Source organism: Haliotis asinina, chromosome 7 (genome assembly GCF_037392515.1).
Source record: "Haliotis asinina isolate JCU_RB_2024 chromosome 7, JCU_Hal_asi_v2, whole genome shotgun sequence".
NCBI classification, from domain to species: Eukaryota; Metazoa; Mollusca; class Gastropoda; order Lepetellida; family Haliotidae; genus Haliotis; species Haliotis asinina.
In genome coordinates, this window is record NC_090286.1 from 56,391,877 (window position 1) to 56,411,697 (window position 19,821).

Here is a 19,821-nt window from a genome sequence, read left to right on the forward strand (position 1 = left end):
CATTCCAACATATATTTGCTACTTATATTTTAGAGTGCTTTTAAAAAATAATGTAACTTGGATGAATGAGTATGTAAATCGGGTTTAACATCGCCTCAGTGATTGCAATTAATTGTTATTCTGTGTTGTCGTGATAACATTTATATTCGTAGAATATGAGGTAAACTAGAGACACTTCACATGGTTTCCTTTGTGTTCAAACATACTCATGTAGAACAAAGTGTGTTGCTTGTGGATCATCACTGTGTATGGATGCAAAGAGCGTACACCAAAACAGGACTGAGCAAGAAGGCGGGATTGGTGCTCCCTCAACTGTCAACAGTAGCACGATGGCTCACATTTTGATTTTGACAGAGACTAGACATTTGTACTGGCTCCTCTTCAGTACCGGGTAATGTCCCCCGTGATAGGTGTATGGATTTGTGGTTGGTGACTCTCAAACGTGCTTCACCGAATGCATCCCGCATGGTTCACCACAGTTGGAATGTGCAGATTCGTCAGGATAGAGCAGGCCATTTTGATAACCGCTATACATTGTATTTACCATGTGCTATCTTGTACTACCCTGTTTAATATATTTCATTTCTGTTTTGGTTCTGTACATAGCACCATAAGTCACAATTTAATTATGGTTTAAATATCCTTGAAATGAGGGTCACATGCTCGATGATCATGGGGAAAAAACGTATCCAAATGAGTCATATGCGAGCTTGATATGCAGTTGGTCAACATATGTCAGCAGGCAGCTCTAGGGATACCTCAAGATTAAGTACGTGACTAAATAGGACACGCCACTGTCGGGACTGTTAATGATACTGACTGCAGTTACAGTTTCCTCAAAATGTTTGTTTTGGTGGTTTAAAGGAGGAAAATATAACATGCAAGAAGTTTCTTAAGAAGACGACTGCCCATTTGTGGAGGTGACCTGTCGGACACATCTGATTCATAAAGGTAATTCTTAGGCTTATAACAATAATCATGGCGGCTTGTGTTTTCCATTATTCGGTGTATCCACATTACAAATACATTGGTGAAAGTTACTGAATGCTGTTGATACGTGCATCCTCGTATGAGATCAGAACAATAATTGAGATAGAATAGAGATAACAAATACTGTGATTGAGCGAAAACAGTTACTACTGAGTCAGTTTGGACTTTAACTTTAATACGTATTTATTTCCGACGCTGCCAGATAGCTTAACGTGATAGAATTACGTGAGTATGTAGGGTTGTCACATACGAGCTTTGGTACACTAAGCGTAATCCACACAAACAATATTGGAATCCATGAGTGAGTGAGTTAGTTTAGTTTCTCGAAGCACTCAGCAATATTCCAGCAGTTTGGAGGCGCAGCCCATGCTCATAGTGTCAATATTGCTTGATATAACACGGACACAGATGGTTCTGTAATTTCCGGATGTATATTAATGTATTTCCATGTAGGAATATGGAGCCTTTCTGTCCAGTATGGCGACACCAGGTGTTCTTTGTGGTGGTGGTCTTCTGCATGGTGCCCAGTGTAATAGGTGTGTTCTTAACTCAAACAATTAATGAAGAGAAAGTTATGAATACTAAAACTAAACACTAATTACAAATGTACAGAATGAAACATATATTTTGCTTTTAAAATAGTAAATGCGATATAATTTGATTAGATTGTGTTTTAATCTTCTACAATCTGTAGTCACCGACATTTTCTGCTTGCACGCATGTTACCCACACAACCTTTTCTTCGGAATGCTATATGTCATTATTTACCACTGCTGTCCAAGGTTCTTCAACGTGCCCCTCCTGTAACAGCCGCAACGTGACCTGTGCCGGTGGTGTCTGTGTGCCACGTTGTGTCAACGTGACGTCATCTGGAGAGTGTCTTATGTGTCGTGACTTCCATTTTCATGGTGTGCAGTGTGAACATATCTGTCCAGACACCTGTCTTAACTCTCGCTGTCAGATGGATAATTCACGTGTCGTTTGTATAGAGGGGTGTGTGACTGGGAAGAGGGGAGACAACTGTGGCGTGGACTGTCCGCCATCTTGTACACACTGCCTTGGGAATGAATGCATAGGTCCATGTTTGAACCCCGGATATTTCGGTCCTAAATGTGAAACAACATGTCCCGAGAACTGCAACACCGGTTGCAATAAAACCACAGGCGTATGCAACACCTGTTCTGGGGGTTACATGGGAAAGAGCTGCACCGACGTATGCCCCTCGGGGTGTAGAGATGGGTGTGACCAGAACACAGGGGTGTGTCACAGCTGCAAACCCTGGTACAGTGGGGATCATTGTGACAAATGCCAGTCAGGGTACCGTGGGAAGTACTGCAACATTAACTGCCCAGCGTTATGTACAGCATGTGAACGACATGGGAATAAGTGCATAGGACAATGTCTAAATATCTGGAATTACGGTGAATATTGTAACCACTCGTGTCCACCAAACTGCAGAGAACTGTGTGGTAAATTAGCAGGGGAGTGTGATAGTTGTGTGCCCGGGTATAGAGGCAAATTTTGTAACATTTCCTGTCCAGTAAACTGCACAGAATGTAATGACTTGGCTGATGATTGCGTGGAACCATGTACAGACCGCAGATCCTATGGGAAAGCCTGCAAGCTTGACTGCCCAGTCAACTGCGTTGGCGGCTGTTACAGACTGACGGGTGACTGCATCAACTGTAAACCAGGTTACAGAGGAAGATACTGCAAGCTTCGTTGTGAGGATGGAGCATGTAGTCAAGGCAAACATACCCTGTTCACATTAGTGTTAATTTCCTTCATGGTTTTTTTAATGCAAAGTTTACTTCCGATGAGACGATGAATATGATCAGTGTAAATGGGATAAGACGTCTGAATTCCTGTATAAAACGACAGCAACATCGTCATGCTTTCTAGTCCTGAGTTAATTATGTAAGAATACGTTCTTTCCCATGTGTGTGACTGCACCTTTCTTCTTGTCAATCAAATTAATGTTATAGCAACTTTCTAAATTAAATGAAACGTTTGACTATCGTATCGAAGTTACATCAGAGTGGTATTATTTATTCACGGGCCAATTTAACTTTGTATTTATGAGTAAATATGACGTTCATCGGCGTGTTATCAGGTTTATATACATCCTTATAGGTGATCATGACCCAAGGCTGGCCACGAAAGTCGTTGGTGGAGTACTTGGAGTGGTGGTGTTGCTAGGCGTGACCGCAGCTGTGTCAGTGCTGATGAAGCGTTATCGATGCTGCAAGAGGTAGGTACATCGTGATCTGTAGCCATATAGGTAAATCTATATATCTCTTTGCAAGGGCGTGTCAGGCAAAACAATTCAATTGTACCACATAATCTATTTTTGAAACATGTTGATTTCTGTGTCCTTTTGTGACTATCAAGCTTTTCTCAGATGTCAGTGCAGATGATAACCTAGAATTGAGTATACAGTCTCGTATACCTTCATAAAGTATTCAGAGGTAATTGGTATAGGATAATCCTGATGCATGCTTCACTGAAGCCTTATACACATTTTTACAATATGTTTATCCAACATATCGGCCTCTTGTGACACAAGAGTAGGAAACTATTAGTGAAAACATTATGTGTTTGTCGTTTTCAGTCAGGTTCCTGTCTCCTGCCGAACGGACACAACACGACGATGCAACTGTGGCGATTACTGGACTCACAGATACTGGGAAATAAATGAACAGGATGTGAACTCAGATCAACGTGTAGAACAGTTACCCCGTCCTAATGACCGTAGTTCATGTTCTGCTGCAACAGGAGCCCGCACTGCTGGGAGAACAGCAGAATCGCAGCGGGAACAACATGAGTCTAGTTCAATAGAAGAACAAAACGTGAACCCTGTCCTAGGGACCTCTAACACTGAAACATATCATGGGTCTGAAACTGGGGCGGGATTTGATATGCCTGCTCTATTTTGTGAAGCGCGTCCCATATCAGAGTACTACGATGATGATAATGATGACGGCTTGTTCCCCTTTACAGACTTTTCAGTAGTGAATCCTGGACTCGATTTAAGGCTTGCGTCAGCTAGAAGTGACACTGATATTGATTACTGTCAGATGTCACTTGACACGCAAAGCTTGATTAAAAAGACTGATTCGGTTCTCTTTATTGAGAAAAACTGTGATCTGTCAAACGTCAACGTCAAATACCTCACGCCTAAGTCCCAAACTTAAACCACTTAGCAGTTTATGACTAGGACAGGTAAATGATTCCCTTGTTCTTGTACAGTGTACAGATAAGAATGAAGATTTTTATGGATATCAACTTCTTTATGAGAGAACACAACGTTTCGGAGTTAATGCTTACTCCTTCATCAGGTGATTGAGAAAGGGATACAGAGGTGTATTTATATATACAGGTAAAACAATAACAAAGTAACAAGTGGAATGAGTTAACGAAAGCTAGTATAAACAAGCACTGATAGGAAGCCGATAGTTACGATAACAATGATGGAAGCCAATGGTAATGCATTACAGTTGATGGGTATGTTTACAGATAAACAGTTTGAAATGTGTGAAACGTGTAAAGTAGAAAATAAAATATAATGTAGTCACATTTTATTATGTTTTGTTCATTTTATGTAATATTTAACGATTTTGCTAACATTTATTCTACGGATGGAGTGACCTCTGACCTCGGCCAGTACTTGATATGCTATGTAATATTAACCATTATCATATTAGGAGTTCAGCCATTGTACAAAACAGCTTGTTTGGGTAGAATCTAAAATATCACATGGGTTATACTTAATATTACACTTCCCCAGTAAAATAAAGATTCTAGTTTATGGTGAAGTTACAAAGTAATCAAGAAACTGAAATCCGAAATCTGAAGTTGAGGCAGAAGAAATGTGACATTTGTGTTGAACCGTGATGAGCCGCTTAATTCTTGGGTGTTTCTAGGGTTCCCCTTGTCCCACACTGAAGCACTCTCACGTCTGGTTTATTTGTTGTTTAACACCGCACTCAGCAATATTCGAGCTATGTGTCTCTGGTCTGTAAGTAATCGTGTCTGGACCAGACAGTCCAGTGATCAACAGCATAAGCATCGGCCTACACATTTGGGATACAATGATATGTGCCAGTCATATAAGTGAAACAGATCACCCCATCCGATAAGCATGGGTTGTTGAATTCTAACCCTGAGGGGTGTCATCTGGCATCATCAGGTATAACACACGGTAGGGTGAGATGATAACGTTAGCGGTAACGGTCACAGGCAGAGTGGGTTACACAGTCGTCCAGGAACAGACGATGAAAATCGGGGCACAGAAAGTTGTTGACTGGGGATAACGTGAGCTTTGACGATGATATCTAGACAGAAAAATAACATCGATCATGGCAAAAATCTATTATGTAATGCCTTATACCAATGTTCACACTAGTAGCAGCTGTTATAAGTAGTCTTATTTCTGAACATATCTCACATACAGCTGACACAGTGACATAATGCTATAGTTTTTGTTTACAAATAAAGCACAACGACGTTGGAAAGAGCTTTTTGTCCTTTGGCTTTTGTTGAATAATTTACAAAAAGACTCAGGAAATAATAATTTCTGTCTCTGTTTTCAGTTACAGTTTCCTTGTAGTGAAACACGTAGGACCTTGTATTATTTGTTTACAGAAATAACTTCGGAAATAGATAAAATCGTCATATGCACACAGATGTCGATATATTTATCCCACAGCAAACAATCGCAATACATTTCCAAAAGTGTAATAACGCAGAACAGGACACAACATTTAACCGAATAACAGGAAGCTATTATTTATTTTGTTACACAATAAATGCTCAGTGTAAACTTAGCAGCGTCTGAAAATATCTGACATGCATATGTACATAAATGTCTTTGATCCAGGGTGGAAGGGTCCAGGATCCAGCTTATGCTTGCCATAAAAGGCGACTATGCTTGTCGTAAGAGGCGACTACCGGCATCGGGTTGTCAAGCTTGTCAGGTCATCGATTCCCAGATGCGCAAATCGATGGTGATGCTGTTGATTACTGGATTGTCTGCTCCAGACTCGATTATTTATTAACAAACCGCTGACATATAGCCGGAATATTGCTGGGTGCGACATAAAATTAAATTCACTCACTTTGATTTGCGTAACGAGGTCAGGTGCGGGAAACATAATACTGAATTCACAGTACATGAATAGCTACTTGATTTGGTTTTGTGCTTGTTGTCGTTACTGGTTTTGGAGTCATTTTAATAAAAATATCTTACGATAGCAGTATCACATAGGTTAAACAATAATCATTATTTGCCCAATAAACACCTACCGTCAGGCTGCTCTGTATATCATGAATTTGAGAATATGATTGTAAATGTGAACACAAAATTCAGGAAGGTCAGTGGTTATCATCGTATGCTGAACATTCATAGGTTAACAAAATGTCAAGTGATATTGATGAGTAGTAAATCTGTTCTGCCAAAGTCGTAATTAAAAGTATCAGATTGTAACTTCCCTGTCATTGGTTTCATGAAACAGAGAGCCCGTGCATGTCACAAAATATTGTAAAGACAATCTTCACGTCAGTCATGTTGGTTCTGATGAAGTTGCTGCTTTTCGAAACAGGTATGTGCTTAGTTGCAACAAAGTAAATCGGGTATGCTCTTCTCGTTAATTTCTTTGCTATTATCGAAACTCCAAACAGGATGTATATTTCTGCTATGAATGGACAACCGGATTATTGAAAAAAACGCGATGATTTTTTCGTGATGGTGATTATGGGATAAAATACAGGAAAATATCCTGAGAGTCTTTAATCTCAAAGTAGTTTATATATCGCACGTACTTTATTAATCATTGCGTATATCTGCAGGGAATCTGTTCTCTGAAATGTGACAGAACAACTAATATGAATACATATCGAATTTAAATCTTTTAAAGTTCTTGTCTTCTGCTGACGTGAAGGAGCCGTATAATTGCATGGATATGCATGGAATGTTTAATATTCTTTGGGATTGGGTCCGAATATAGATATTTGTCTCACTGCAGCAATAGCTGTTTCTTCGAATACACCTTGCACCAACTGTGACGGTAACAACGTGACCTGTGTTGACAATGTGTGTCTACCTCGGTGTGTCAGTGTGACATCATCTGGAGACTGCCTTCGATGTCGGGACTCAAGGTTCTACGGTAGACAGTGTCAACATGACTGTCCAGACACCTGTACCAACTCTCGCTGTCAGGTGAACAACACCCGTGTTGTGTGTACAGAGGGATGTGTGGTCGGCAAGAAGGGAGATAACTGTGGAGTGAACTGTGATGCTGCCTGTACACGGTGTGAACGTTATGGTGATGCTTGCACAGGACCGTGCCATAATCCCCGGTTTTACGGTCCCCTATGTAGGACGAAATGTCCCCAACAATGTACAGATGGATGTGATAAAGAAACAGGGGAGTGTGGCAGCTGTAACTCTGATCACATAGAAAGGTACTGTATAAATCGCGTATATCTTTAAATGTTTTTGAGTTGTACTGACGAACATATAGAACAGTTGATCAAGGACGCAGCACTCTACAAGGGATCATATATATTAGATCCGTTTATACAGAATACGCCATCTGAGTCATCGTTTAACTTGTAAACGTGTACGTCTATAGATCTTCTACAAATGTAGTGAATTTGTTTTATTAATCTGTCAGCAGTGAAAAGATGTGTCTCAAATGCGGGCCTCAGTACCTCTACTGTGACGGACACTGCTTCAAATGTATTGGCGACAACTGTCATGGCACACCCTGTGGGAATCGTAAATAGATATTTTATTTTATATATTACGAGGCCAGTCAGACTGTAATGCATGTGTATTGAACCAATCTATCTCGATTATAATATGCCTATCAAAATTATTTCAACATTTCATTGAGAGTCACAATTAATCCGATATTTACGAAAATAAGGAAACAATTGACGACTTGGTTTCATATTTCGAATTCTGTTAAAAGTGCGTTATGATACGTACTTCTCCTCCCTTTTGACTCAATATTAACGGATTGTTGCTTGACGCAGCACTGAACAATGGTCTAGCTTTATGGCGGCGTCCTGTAAATAATCGAAAGACACTGGAAAAGACACTCCAGTGATCAAAAGCACGAGCATGGATCTACGCAAATGAGATACGATGATATATGTCAATCAAGTCAGCGAACCTGTAACCCGATCCCGTCAGTCTCCTCTCATGACAGGCGTTGGTTACTAAAAATCAGGTCTAAAGTACTTTTAATCCTAATCTTCACGGGTCTTTTCACTCAAAAAGAGTTATCTTGTCATTTACTTTTCATGAAAAAAACAACAACAGCTACTCTTACATAAACTAACATATTTTTCTATTACGTATTTTGATCTTTACCTAGGATACGCATACCGCACGGTACAGATTATAGCCGGGATTGTGGGTGTGGTTGTACTTATTGGATCAACATGTGTTGTGGTTAATCTTGCAAGACGAAAGACCAAATGTCGAAAAAGGTAATGAGTTAAAAAGAGACGGATAAAACATGTTTTTCAATTGTTTAACCCATGTATCAATTACTGATCTATATTCATATGAAAGTCTAATGATAATTTGACAATTACGCATTATGGAAGATCTAATGACTGTAAACGGCCAGGTAAATTTGGAAAGTGTTGTAATGCGTAAAAATATATGATGACTAAGATTATAAGAAGACTGTAACAATAATACATGACCAGGACCAGGTGAGAAAGTGTGTGTGTGTGGGGGGGGGGGGGGGGGGGGGGGGGGGGGAAGGAGGCACACGTACAACGCGTGTATAAAAGTTGATATTGCCTGTTGCTATATAACGACTCTACAATTGTGTGTATTTTACAGAAGGGTCACCCAATGCACAGTAAACGAGAGGAGTGGCGCCAACCACGGTGGTCTTAATTACCTGGCACAGACCTACTGGGAAATACGCGACAAAGACACAGATATCAATTCGTATGTAAGCATTTTGTCTCTCAACGAACACACAACGACCAATGTGAATGGAAACGACGTCAGACAGGAGGATATGTCCATTGCTCAACAACAGCCATCCTCTGTCTCACTGGTCATGCAGACTAAAACAAGATCCAACACGGTAAAGGAAACTGTTGGCTCCTGTTTCAAGCGTGAAGGACTGGATATGAATCCAAAGGAGAACTTGACAGAAGACGATGAACCTGACAATGCAGCTGATGGTAGAGAAGTTCACCATCTTCTTTTTTGGAAGTCTTCCTCACTTTCGGACTTGTTTGAGTCAAGGAAGATGTTGGCTCATGACAGGTGTAATATCAGTCTTGGCTGCTTATCCTCGAACACGCAACGATTGCTCAGGAAGACTAATTCAATCGTATCAATAGAACGAAACTGCGACTTGTCAGAAGTGTATGTGCGATATGTCACACCCGGAAAACTTGACAACAGGGCGAAGTAATATAAACTTTGGTGATTATGTTATTGATTGAACAATGATTGAACAACTAATCACCCAAGAAAATTGTCTACATTGTTGTAATGCTGGTTGTAAATTCTAGGATACAAACAAAATACAGACATAGTTCAACTGTTTCTGTCGAAATATTCACATACATTGTGAAGATGATATAAACTGACGAGTAAATGAAAGTACAAGTGTGTTCCTTCCAATAACAAAATAACTATTAGTAAGAAATGTATGTTGAGGCAAACTGCAATACACGTGCTGTAGCAGCAGACTGACATCGTGACAATAGATAGTGACGTAGTGATGACCAACGGCAGACAGTATTTACGATGTTTGAAGGTCAAGGCCATTCCACGCAGAGGTCGGTTGGCCCATATATCAACAGCACGAAGTCGTCTGGTCACTGACTGAATCGGATCACGCGATGACCTAATGATGTCGCCCTGAACATCCAGTTGTGTCGGTGAATATCCCGCTTATAGCGACCTTCTTGGGGTGTTGTGACTCTGGGACGTCCACTTCTGGGTCGATGACGTCTGGCCTGTCATACTGAAACGGTTAAACAGCCGAAGTATGGTTTGTCTATACAACTTGATGTCCTTGCAATATGCCTGTTGGAAGGGCCCCTTTATGGCATTCTTGTAGCCCGTTCTCGTTGCGCGATGTCATTATTGGAATTTTCTCGTGAGATTTTTTGTCAAGTGATTGTTCAGTCCTCAAATAGGTTTATACCCTCTACAAAAAGTGCTCGTGCATGGGACAACAATCCCAATGTTCTGAAACGTTGTGAAAATGTACGTGCAAAGGTACAAATGTTGTTGGTTGCATTTTGGCAAATGAAACATGACGGTTGCGTTGCATACAATCAATGTTCTTCAATAATTTTACTATTTAGAACGCTTATTTGGGATTGCAGCAACAGTAACATCTGTTTACTTTCTTTTGCTTGTCAGTTTATTACACTGTATATAGAGGAACTGTTATTATCTTTATTCATTATTTTCTTCCGCCTTGTAAATAAGATACGACACAAACATCTCCGTTTGCCGTTGCTATATGATATGTGTCACTTTATGCCAGTCACATGATATATACACAACTAAATATGGGTTGTTATCATACATGTGTTATCATATGTCCCTGAATAAATCATGGATTTCTGTCACTGAAAAACTTTTGTTATGAACATACATAGCCTGAGGGTCAATAGCTTTGTAGAACATACAGTGTCATGCGCGCACCACGCATTTATGTAAATTCCAGAAAGTACAGAAAATTGAACGTTCAATTAGCTTTCGTTATTGTAACTGAATATGGTTTTACACCGCTTTAGCAATTTTCCAGCAATATCACTATGTGGGACACCAGAGATAGGCTTCACACTTTGCCCAGGTCTTCACCATGACGTGCGAACGCTACGCTACCCCATGGACCATATTGTGAATAGTCAAGAATGCACGCACGCACGCACGCACGCACGCACGCACGCACGCACGCACGCACGCACGCACGCATACACGCACACACACATACATGAATGCATAAGTATCAACATCTAATAATGGAATTGTTTACCTAAGTAGACGGACTTTGTAAATGCCGATTGCAATGGATTTGGCGGGACTACATGCCTGTTGTGGGTTGTTGTGGAGTATTTGCATATTTACTGAGGCCATTAACTAAGTATACAAACTAACTGACATACTGCCACATACATGCATACTGTCATGGGTAGTTCTTTTATGATTTTGTCGTTGACACACACCAGGTACTAGGACCTGAAACTTAACTCATTTCATCCTTCATAAATGTCACAGATATACACACACATTTATCATAAAATAGTTTCTTTGCAAACAGTTTCGTGAGGTCAGGGCTACTAAATGTTTCCTAGTAATCATATTTATTTTATGTTTTGAGCTGATGAAATTATTGTAGTGTATACCCCATCCAGGAAATTTTACACCAGTTTAGAAGAAGGTAATGTCCATCCAACCAAGTGGATACTTGTAGATAACGTAGACGTTGAGCGCTACGGTGACGACCTAGCACGACCAGGGTTTCCTGGCTCTCAGACCAATCTCTTTCAACCTGTTCCGTACAGTTTGACCAGATATCCTCTGAGGTCCATTCACCTTGGCTGCTGTGTTGTCACCCGTGGCAGTATGATCACGCAAATGTAACTTACATGTATACAAGTAGTTTGTTATTACAATCTGTCAACATTCGTCGATATCAGTGAATACTTGGCATCAAAATAATTATTTCTTCCTTGCAAACAATAATAAAATACACTTAGATACTCATCATGACTATAAGGAAATTGAATTGGGTTGAATGTACTCATCCTCTAATAAAGTTACGTCAAGACGTTAAGTAGTATGAACGATTCGTATATGAGAATGCAATATAAATTACATCTGGGCTAACCGTGACACTGGTAGAGCAAATGTTGACCATCTGGCAGTGCATGAAATGACAAAGTTACAGTTTACAACAACCGATCTCAAAAGAACAACCACGCTAATAAATCACCAGATGTGACACGATATTATTTATTGGTTAAAGTTTTGTATGTGAAGGACACATTCTCGTGGGCACCCATTTCAAAGTAAATGACACCTGGACACAAACCTAAGCTTTTAACAACCAACCGCATGTAAGACATGTTACACAGATCATAACGAATAGCTGAGAAAACTGCAGCTATAACGTGTATTTCGAGCTGTGTTTGTTAATTTTCGAAAGAAATCGATACACAGTCAGACGATGTGGGCTAAACTTAACAGTTATCAGTAGTACCACATATGGACACTTTGCATCTGCTTGTGACTTAGGTAAAGACGAATAACAATGTGTTCAGCTTTGCAAGGTAACAACTTATGGTGTTCTTCCGTAGCCCCCCCCACAATATCTGTTATGCTGTTGTAAGGTCAGGGGAGGCACATGTTCATTTGTGCGGAAACAATCCGTAATAACATTGTTTGTGTCCTCGAAGGTAGGTCAGATTTTACCCTTTCAATATTAATAAATGTTGTCTTAGTACCCCTGGCCCATGACTGAGGAAGTAGATATGATGTCACTTATACACATTATGGAGAAAATGGACTTCATAATGAAGTCATGTACGACATCCAGCTGTGGTGGTCATGTTCATATCGTCAGTCATTGGGTTCTCCGTGTGTCTGAGTGAGGAATAGAGTTGTAAACATATGTGTCACGATGGCGGATTTACGATAAAGTTGCCTCAGTTTCACCATTTGTCATATTACATCAACAATGTCATCTCAGCTTACTATTCGTCCGTCTCAAAACACTATAGCTGGAAAATCGCTGTTTAACACAAAAGGGTTCCTACTCATGACGTAACTAAATGATTTGAATCCACGTATGGTCAGTATCTAAACCGTAAACATGTTACAAATATTATACCACTCATTCGTAAAAATATTCGCATGGGTCGGAAATACTTTATGATGTTGTAAAATGCCAAATTAGTAATCACCCACAGACCACATACATCGGCAGCTGACAATACAGTGACTTCCTGTTTGTAATATAGACTATGGACTATGAAATCTAGCATATAGTGATGACTATCTTTACACAATGAATACAAAATGATAAATAAATATCAAATCCAAAACACACAGGACTATGAAACGCAACCCAAATTCACATCTATTCAAGATTTATTCCATTCAATTTAAGAATAATTGTTGGAAGAAATACAGTGCCAGGTGTCAGGCGTCAGGTGTCAGGTGTCAGGGAGCTGGTGTTGAGACGATTGGTTCATACACTTTGACCTTTGAGTTTCAGTCCTGTGTGCAAACTGATGAACCTGGTGCCCGGAGAGCTTACATCAGGTTAGTCTTTATATATCTTGTATCTTTTCAAGTAAAACCATTGATTCAGTTTGGAAAAAGGATTTAGTGCACAGTCAGAAGCATTGTCCCGAGAGTATCAACTGACTTGGACTGACTTTGCAAATATCATGATATTAACAGTAACACCTACCAAACAGTTTGCCTCAGGGAAGGGGGGTTGGGAAAACGAAACCTGAACATGACGTCTTATGTTCATGTACAGAGAATATGCATGTTTATGAATTGTGGTTATTCATTACATACATTGACTTAGTGACAATGAAATCCCGAAAGCCTGCAGTACTTTCACGTGTGCAAAGGGACATTACTCCATGGTGATTTTATCCGGATAATCAACTAACCCGGATGACAGTCCTGATTAAATAGGTTCAACTGTACCATTATTTCATAACCAGTTCCTACGAGAGTTATCAGCCATGTATAAACCTGCAGTGGATGTACAAGACTCTCACAGGATATGCATTTGAGTTAGTGTTCAAGGATTTATACATGTGATTGATCCTCCTTTTTTCAGCTCAGTGCAGCCAGAGATATGATGGTACGGTGCGTTCCCGTATCCCTCTTTGAACAATGCAAGGGTCGTCACGGGATTTCGAATCTGGTGATGCTCAGCTTGTTTCTTCTTCTCAACACAGGTTTGTGACTGATGACTCCCTTGTTAAAGGATAAACCCTGCACAGTTTTTCCATCTTGCTACGTATGTTCTTATTGGTAGGAGAGAGTGAGTGAGCTATGGAACTGGTTTATTAATATTATCAAACAAAATCCAATGTGAACAGCTGACTACATATATCTTTGACTCTGGTGATAAAATAATATCAAGCATTTGACGAGACCAAACATCATTTTTCAATATGCGTTTGGGAGATGTTAAACAGCTAGATAAAGACCCAATAGCAGTACCTGTATCCCCTCCGCAAATCGTTGTATCCGTTTCCAATCAGTATGCCCAGGATTTGGTACTGGTATCTGAAGAGAATCACTGGATTGTGTGATCCAGACTGCAGTACATACAGACCGCTGTCATATAGCTGGGGTATTGCTGATTGCGGCGGTTCAGAGACAAACAAACTAGCCTTGAAAGAAATGTTACAATTATTCTTTAAGCCTCTGAAATGTGTCTTTTTTTTAAACTATGGCATGCATCTGATATACAAATCTAAGAACGCATACCATAAATATGAACAGCGACACATGCATTGCATTCTTGTTTTCTCCCGCATTATTCTTGAATGCAGCTACGTCTTCAAGGGATGGCTGCACCATCTGCGACGGAAACAACTCCACCTGCGTTGACAGTGAGTGTCTACCTCGCTGCATCAACCTGACGTCATCCGGGGAGTGTCTGCAGTGTCGAGATTCCAGGTTTTACGGCGAACAGTGTGAAAACAGGTGTCCAGAGACATGCAAAAACTCTCGCTGTCGGGTGAATAACTCTCGCGTTGCGTGCACAGAGGGTTGCGTGGCTGGCAAGAAGGGAGATAACTGTGTAGTAGCCTGTCCGTCAGGATGTACAGAGTGTGAACGTTACGGTGACAGTTGTGTAGGACCGTGTTCCAATCCCCACTACTATGGACTCAACTGTCGGAAGTCATGTCCTTCCCACTGTAGAGAGGGATGTGATAAGGAAACTGGGGAGTGTGACAGTTGTGAGGAAGGATACAGAGGAAAGTACTGCAAGGAACATTGTCCTAGCAGCTGTGTGGATGGATGTGAGAAACACACCGGACATTGCTACAGCTGTGAGAGAGGTAAAAGAGGAAGGTTCTGTAATGCCACGTGTCAGTCTGGACTATGTACACCAGGTAAATGAGATGGCAAACAAAGGTAGCGAGAAAAGGAAACGACACCAAGTCAAAATCACTGATATTACGAAACCATAAACGACCATTGTGAAAAAGTAAATTGAATGTTAATAACAGCTGTATGGGCATCAGTAATTTTGACTTGCCATAGTTTCTTTTGGCCGTTAGTTTATTTGTTTATTTCAGACTAAGCAAAACAGTTTCGTTTCTGGACACATTTATGCAATCTTTGAAATTACTCTGACGTGTGTAGTAGATATATGGTTCTCCAAGTGTTATGATCTTGCAGTTTTAAAAGTTATGTTATTATTTTTCACGGAATGAACCAATCTGCGATGTCATATAATTCTATTCTTATGCATTTCAAATCGCATATTGCATTTCATTGTCGCCATACATAGAGAGTGCCTGAATTAGATATTGTTTCTACTGTACATAATTACATATAATGGATTATAATGGTTTCTAAGGAGTGTGGATGATGGGTACTCAGCAGAATATGATGACAGTTGCGACTCGTTACCTTCATGCAGCCATGCAACTTGAACGCACACTGATCTATAAATCTTCATTGTTACACTGTGTTCTGTCTACAGGTGGATGTGTTGAAGACATGGAGGAGTGCAGCAGATGCCGGTCAGGTGTGAGGGGCAAGTACTGCAATGACCTTTGTCCCAGTACATGTACCCACTGCGAACGTTACGGGGTTGCATGTATAGGTCAGTGCTCAGAATTCCAATATTACGGCCTCTCCTGTGAGTTTCCGTGCCCAGAGCAATGCACTGGAGGTTGTGAGAGGGACACAGGGAAGTGTGTCAACTGCACTGCAGGTTACAGGGGAGACTACTGCAATTTAACCTGTCCATCAAACTGTTCTCTGTGTCAGCGTTACGGCGATGTGTGTATCGGACCTTGTCCACAGGATGGCCACTATGGAATGGACTGTTCAGCTCCATGCCCTGTAGGTTGTGATGGATGCCACAAAGAAACTGGCATTTGTCTCACCTGTGCGTCAAACTACAGGAGAACCTACTGTCACGAACTCTGTACAAAGTGCACTGGTACAGACTGTCACAACACGTCATGTATGGACAAAAATACAGGTAAGTATAGCAGCTCAGATGTTACGTTGTCGGTAAATGTTTGAAATCTTCTTTAACTATTTTCACTAGTACTGTTATTTGTTATTACTACGAAAATACAGGTAAGTATAGCAATTCAGGTGTTAAGTATGTCGATAAAATCTTCTTTAACTATCTATTCTTACTAGTATTGTTATTTGTTATTACTACGAAAATCGTGTGTCTGATTAAAAAAATTCAAAATGTCAAACCCCATTGTGTCGAAATTGAGGAACCTACGTTAATACTTCGAGTTATCCGACGTTCGACACACCTGAAAGGGTGATTAAAGAAGAAATGGACCATGCTCTTAGATCGACACATCTAAGTTCGATACAGCAGTGTATGAGTGTAGTATATGATTGTTCCATATGTAATGGGATAGGAATTGCTGGGAGGTATTATTGCTTTCCCCCTCATGAAGTGAACATTTTCACATCTTATAATTTCCAGAAGACGCCCATCTCACACTCAAGATAGTATGTGGTCTGTTGGCTGCCCTGGCCATAATGTGTGGAGCATGTGCTGGGCTAAGGCATATGAAACTAAATCGAGAAAGGTAAATCTCTAATAATCTCTCTGCCACTATTGGTAGTAATATGAACTATTGATCATTATATGCGTATTAAGTGCGTAAGTGTGTAAGTGTGTAAGTAAATATCGGTGACATCTTATGGTTTACTTTTCATTAGCAGTGTATTATTCTTGAGAAGGATGATACACATATTCAGTTCACTAAAGTGTACACATGTAACGAACTGGTTGCCTTCTTGCTGGGCACTTACGCCCTAATGCGTTTGACAGTAGTCTTCTGTATTGTTACCACAACGGCATTGTGTTGCAGAGCGGTCTTCTCATCATCTCTCCGTTATGAGAATCAGCGGCACAGTTTCAATGGGGCAGGGCAGAGCGACGGTGACTACTGGACCAAGAAGTACTGGGAAATATATGACAATGATTTGGATTCCGATCAGTCTGTACAGCGGCCAACTGCAAAGACCGAAGCTCCACAAGACATAGCCAGCCAATGCCCTACTCAAACCAACAGAGGGAGTTTTTCCGAAATCCACCATCAAGTCTCTGCCTCATGGAGCAAAGTACATCCTGATTGTGAGTATGAAGGTTACGAATGTGTGCTGGATAAACCAGAAGAGGCAACTGGTGGTGTGGACTGTCCCGTAATACAAGAGGAAGACGCGTTGATTCCACAGTCATCTGCCCCTGGGGAGGGTTCACGGACGAGTTCTGACATTTCCGCTGACTTCGTACCACCAGACGTGCAATTGATCCAAAAGACCGATTCGATAATATTTATTGAACAAAACTGCAACTTAGCTAGTGTGAATGTCAGTTACCTTACGCCTGACAAAACTGATGAAGTTGGTGAATGCTAGTGGGATGCTTCGATATTAAAGCTCTCGCGACACGAATATTGTCACAGGGATGTAATTTGTTTGTGCTAATACTTTTGTCATTGTAACCGGACTAGTGTATGTATGTAACTATATATTTCAGCATCGTTACAGCTACTTACACGCTACCACATTATGATGATGATGATGATGATGATGTAATCAGAATCTAAATGATTTGACAGTTGTTTTCGTTGCATGTTCCAGAGTTTGACTGTAACGGACGCTAATGTTTATGAATTATCTATTTTATGAACTGTCATGTATTGTATATCTTTGACAAGTCCATTGTACATACGTCGGGGAAGTTGTCTTGAAAACAATTCTGAAATTATCAGGCTTTTCTACAATGTAACGCTACGAATGATCTAAATAAAATGATCACAGCTTCGGTTGTCATTTCCGTGTGGTTTTAACAAAACAGAGTGTCAAGGACATAGCATGCTTTCCAAACATGGGGTTATAATTATAGCAGACGATACACTCCTCACATTTGTACAAGTGTACATCCAGAATGAAACGACCGTGTGACGATTTCTGTGGCGCTTCAGCGGGGCTGAAGAACATTGTCTTAAAATCCAGCGGAATCACACTGCGGTGGCGTGGTGAAGCCCGTGGCATCGTGTGACGAGCACGCACACATGTGTAAGTGTGTGGGGAGGGGGTGGGATACACATTCCCCTTTCAGAGTGAGTGAGTTTAGCTTAATGCCGCCCGCACTCAGCAATAGTCAAGTTACATGGCGACGGGCTGTAAATAATCGAGTCTGGACCAGACAATCCAGTGATCAACAGCATCATCATCGATCTGTGCATCGATTACCAAAGTATCTTGAATAAAGTTATTTTTGAATTGTTACAAATCTAAAACTTGTTTTAGTCACGATATGGCCGAAATATTGCCGAATATTGCTGTGAGTTAAGATTTCACTCGCTCACTCAGTAAAGTGATAATAAAGGATACAGTGATATACAGTGACTCCCTGGCTGTGGTATGGACATACACGTGACCAGCCAGTGGAAGGTCATGGCCCTACAAAATTATTACACTCCTCAAGGGATCTATGTGCACTCCATATCTTGTTTAAAGCTCAATATGAAGTTCCAGAAGCTACTTGGAGTGAAGGTGCCCAACTCTGGTCACTCCTCCATTTTTACTAACCCTGTAAGGGACCACATGTCACCATGGACACGTAGTATTACGAAGAGACAGTATATTACTGGTTGCACATTTTGTTGAACACATTACAAACCGTGTAGGTAAGACAAATTACCCATGAACGCTGGATGATATAGCGTACAAATGTGGTTGACAAAAGATCAAAACCATAATTTATACTAAAACTGGCCATGGTGTAGTTAACGTTTGGCTCTGGGCCATATTGGTTTGTAAGGACCTAGGATGACATAGAACACATCTTTAAAAAATATACAATAAAAAAAAAAGAAACGCGTAGGCGATTTGTATATAAAACATCTATTAATTACCTATTGTGTTCAAACAATCGACAAAAATATGCAACAACAGTGTTGATAATATGATTTTACACTACTGCACTAGTAAAAACGATCTTACCGGAAAATGTTGATTTTGGTGGGAATCCGGACAAGGATAAAAAAGGCATCACCACAACGTAAAAATCGGTTCAACAGAAATCATCTTCTAGTGCAGCAATGAGCATTCACTGTCTAGCAATAAAAATCAAGATTACTTTCAGAAATTGGCATTCATTTAGAAGGAGTTTCTAGGTCAAATCACTACGTCACGTCTTGACTCTGCGACACGGAACATCACCATTGAAAGAATTCATGCTGGAGATTACCAATCTTTTGTTGCCGGGCGTCTGAATGTTAGTCTGAGCAAGATATCAGGGCTTGCAGCTCGTTGCAGCCAAACAGGCATAACAAATGACTGTCCCCGTACAGACAGACCTCGAGTTACCACTGCAGCCCAAGATCGGCACATCCGGGTACTACAGTTGCGTGACTGTACTGCCAAGTGTGAGAGCACCGCAGCAGCCAAGGTGCCTGGACTTCAGAGGATATCCGTTCAAACTGTACGGAGCAGGATGAAAGAGACTGCACTGTCTGAGAGCCAGGAAACCCGACGTCGGGGCTGTGTTAAGGCGTCACCATCGCTCTCGACCT

At 40.7% G+C, this 19,821-nt stretch overlaps 3 protein-coding genes across 6 annotated transcripts; all 3 read left to right on the top strand.

Annotated features, from left to right (window-relative positions):
• Positions 1-700: 700 nt before the first annotated feature.
• Positions 701-4,571, top strand: LOC137290272 (multiple epidermal growth factor-like domains protein 11). Of its 2 annotated transcripts, XM_067821067.1 has the most exons (5): positions 701-951; positions 1,444-1,526; positions 1,773-2,738; positions 3,124-3,241; positions 3,602-4,571. In XM_067821067.1, the coding sequence occupies exons 2-5, from the start codon at positions 1,448-1,450 to the stop codon at positions 4,182-4,184; spliced, it is 1,746 nt and encodes a 581-aa protein (XP_067677168.1). In that variant the 5' UTR covers positions 701-951; positions 1,444-1,447; the 3' UTR covers positions 4,185-4,571. The 2 variants fall into 2 exon arrangements, with proteins under 2 accessions (XP_067677168.1, XP_067677169.1); XM_067821068.1 differs by lacking the exon at positions 701-951 and having other exon boundaries at positions 1,271-1,526.
• Positions 4,572-6,507: 1,936 nt separating this feature from the next.
• On the top strand, positions 6,508-10,614 carry LOC137290277 (uncharacterized). 2 transcript variants are annotated; one of them, XM_067821077.1, is made up of 5 exons: positions 6,508-6,590; positions 7,014-7,452; positions 7,665-7,768; positions 8,373-8,487; positions 8,852-10,614. In XM_067821077.1, the coding sequence occupies exons 1-5, from the start codon at positions 6,515-6,517 to the stop codon at positions 9,438-9,440; spliced, it is 1,323 nt and encodes a 440-aa protein (XP_067677178.1). In that variant the 5' UTR covers positions 6,508-6,514; the 3' UTR covers positions 9,441-10,614. The 2 variants fall into 2 exon arrangements, with proteins under 2 accessions (XP_067677178.1, XP_067677179.1); XM_067821078.1 differs by having other exon boundaries at positions 6,556-6,590; positions 7,668-7,768.
• Positions 10,615-13,085: 2,471 nt separating this feature from the next.
• Positions 13,086-18,065, top strand: LOC137290271 (scavenger receptor class F member 2-like). Of its 2 annotated transcripts, XM_067821065.1 has the most exons (6): positions 13,086-13,315; positions 13,851-13,971; positions 14,575-15,141; positions 15,738-16,244; positions 16,716-16,821; positions 17,107-18,065. In XM_067821065.1, exons 2-6 carry the CDS (start codon positions 13,869-13,871, stop codon positions 17,654-17,656), a joined length of 1,833 nt encoding a protein of 610 aa, XP_067677166.1. In that variant the 5' UTR covers positions 13,086-13,315; positions 13,851-13,868; the 3' UTR covers positions 17,657-18,065. The 2 variants fall into 2 exon arrangements, with proteins under 2 accessions (XP_067677166.1, XP_067677165.1); XM_067821064.1 differs by lacking the exons at positions 13,086-13,315; positions 13,851-13,971 and having other exon boundaries at positions 14,264-15,141.
• The last annotated feature ends 1,756 nt before the right edge of the window (positions 18,066-19,821 follow it).

Coding starts and splice junctions, on each gene's coding strand:
- LOC137290272 (XM_067821068.1), top strand. CDS start 1,418: ATGTATATTAATGTATTTCCATGTAGGAATATGGAGCCTTTCTGTCCA. Junction 2,739..3,123: donor GGATGGAGCATGTAGTCAAG/GCAAACATACCC, acceptor ACATCCTTATAG/GTGATCATGACCCAAGGCTG. Junction 3,242..3,601: donor CGTTATCGATGCTGCAAGAG/GTAGGTACATCG, acceptor TGTCGTTTTCAG/TCAGGTTCCTGTCTCCTGCC.
- LOC137290277 (XM_067821077.1), top strand. CDS start 6,515: ATGTCACAAAATATTGTAAAGACAATCTTCACGTCAGTCATGTTGGTT. Junction 6,591..7,013: donor GTTGCTGCTTTTCGAAACAG/GTATGTGCTTAG, acceptor GTCTCACTGCAG/CAATAGCTGTTTCTTCGAAT. Junction 7,453..7,664: donor AACTCTGATCACATAGAAAG/GTACTGTATAAA, acceptor TTAATCTGTCAG/CAGTGAAAAGATGTGTCTCA.
- LOC137290271 (XM_067821065.1), top strand. CDS start 13,869: ATGATGGTACGGTGCGTTCCCGTATCCCTCTTTGAACAATGCAAGGGT. Junction 15,142..15,737: donor GTCTGGACTATGTACACCAG/GTAAATGAGATG, acceptor TTCTGTCTACAG/GTGGATGTGTTGAAGACATG. Junction 16,822..17,106: donor ATGAAACTAAATCGAGAAAG/GTAAATCTCTAA, acceptor ATTGTGTTGCAG/AGCGGTCTTCTCATCATCTC.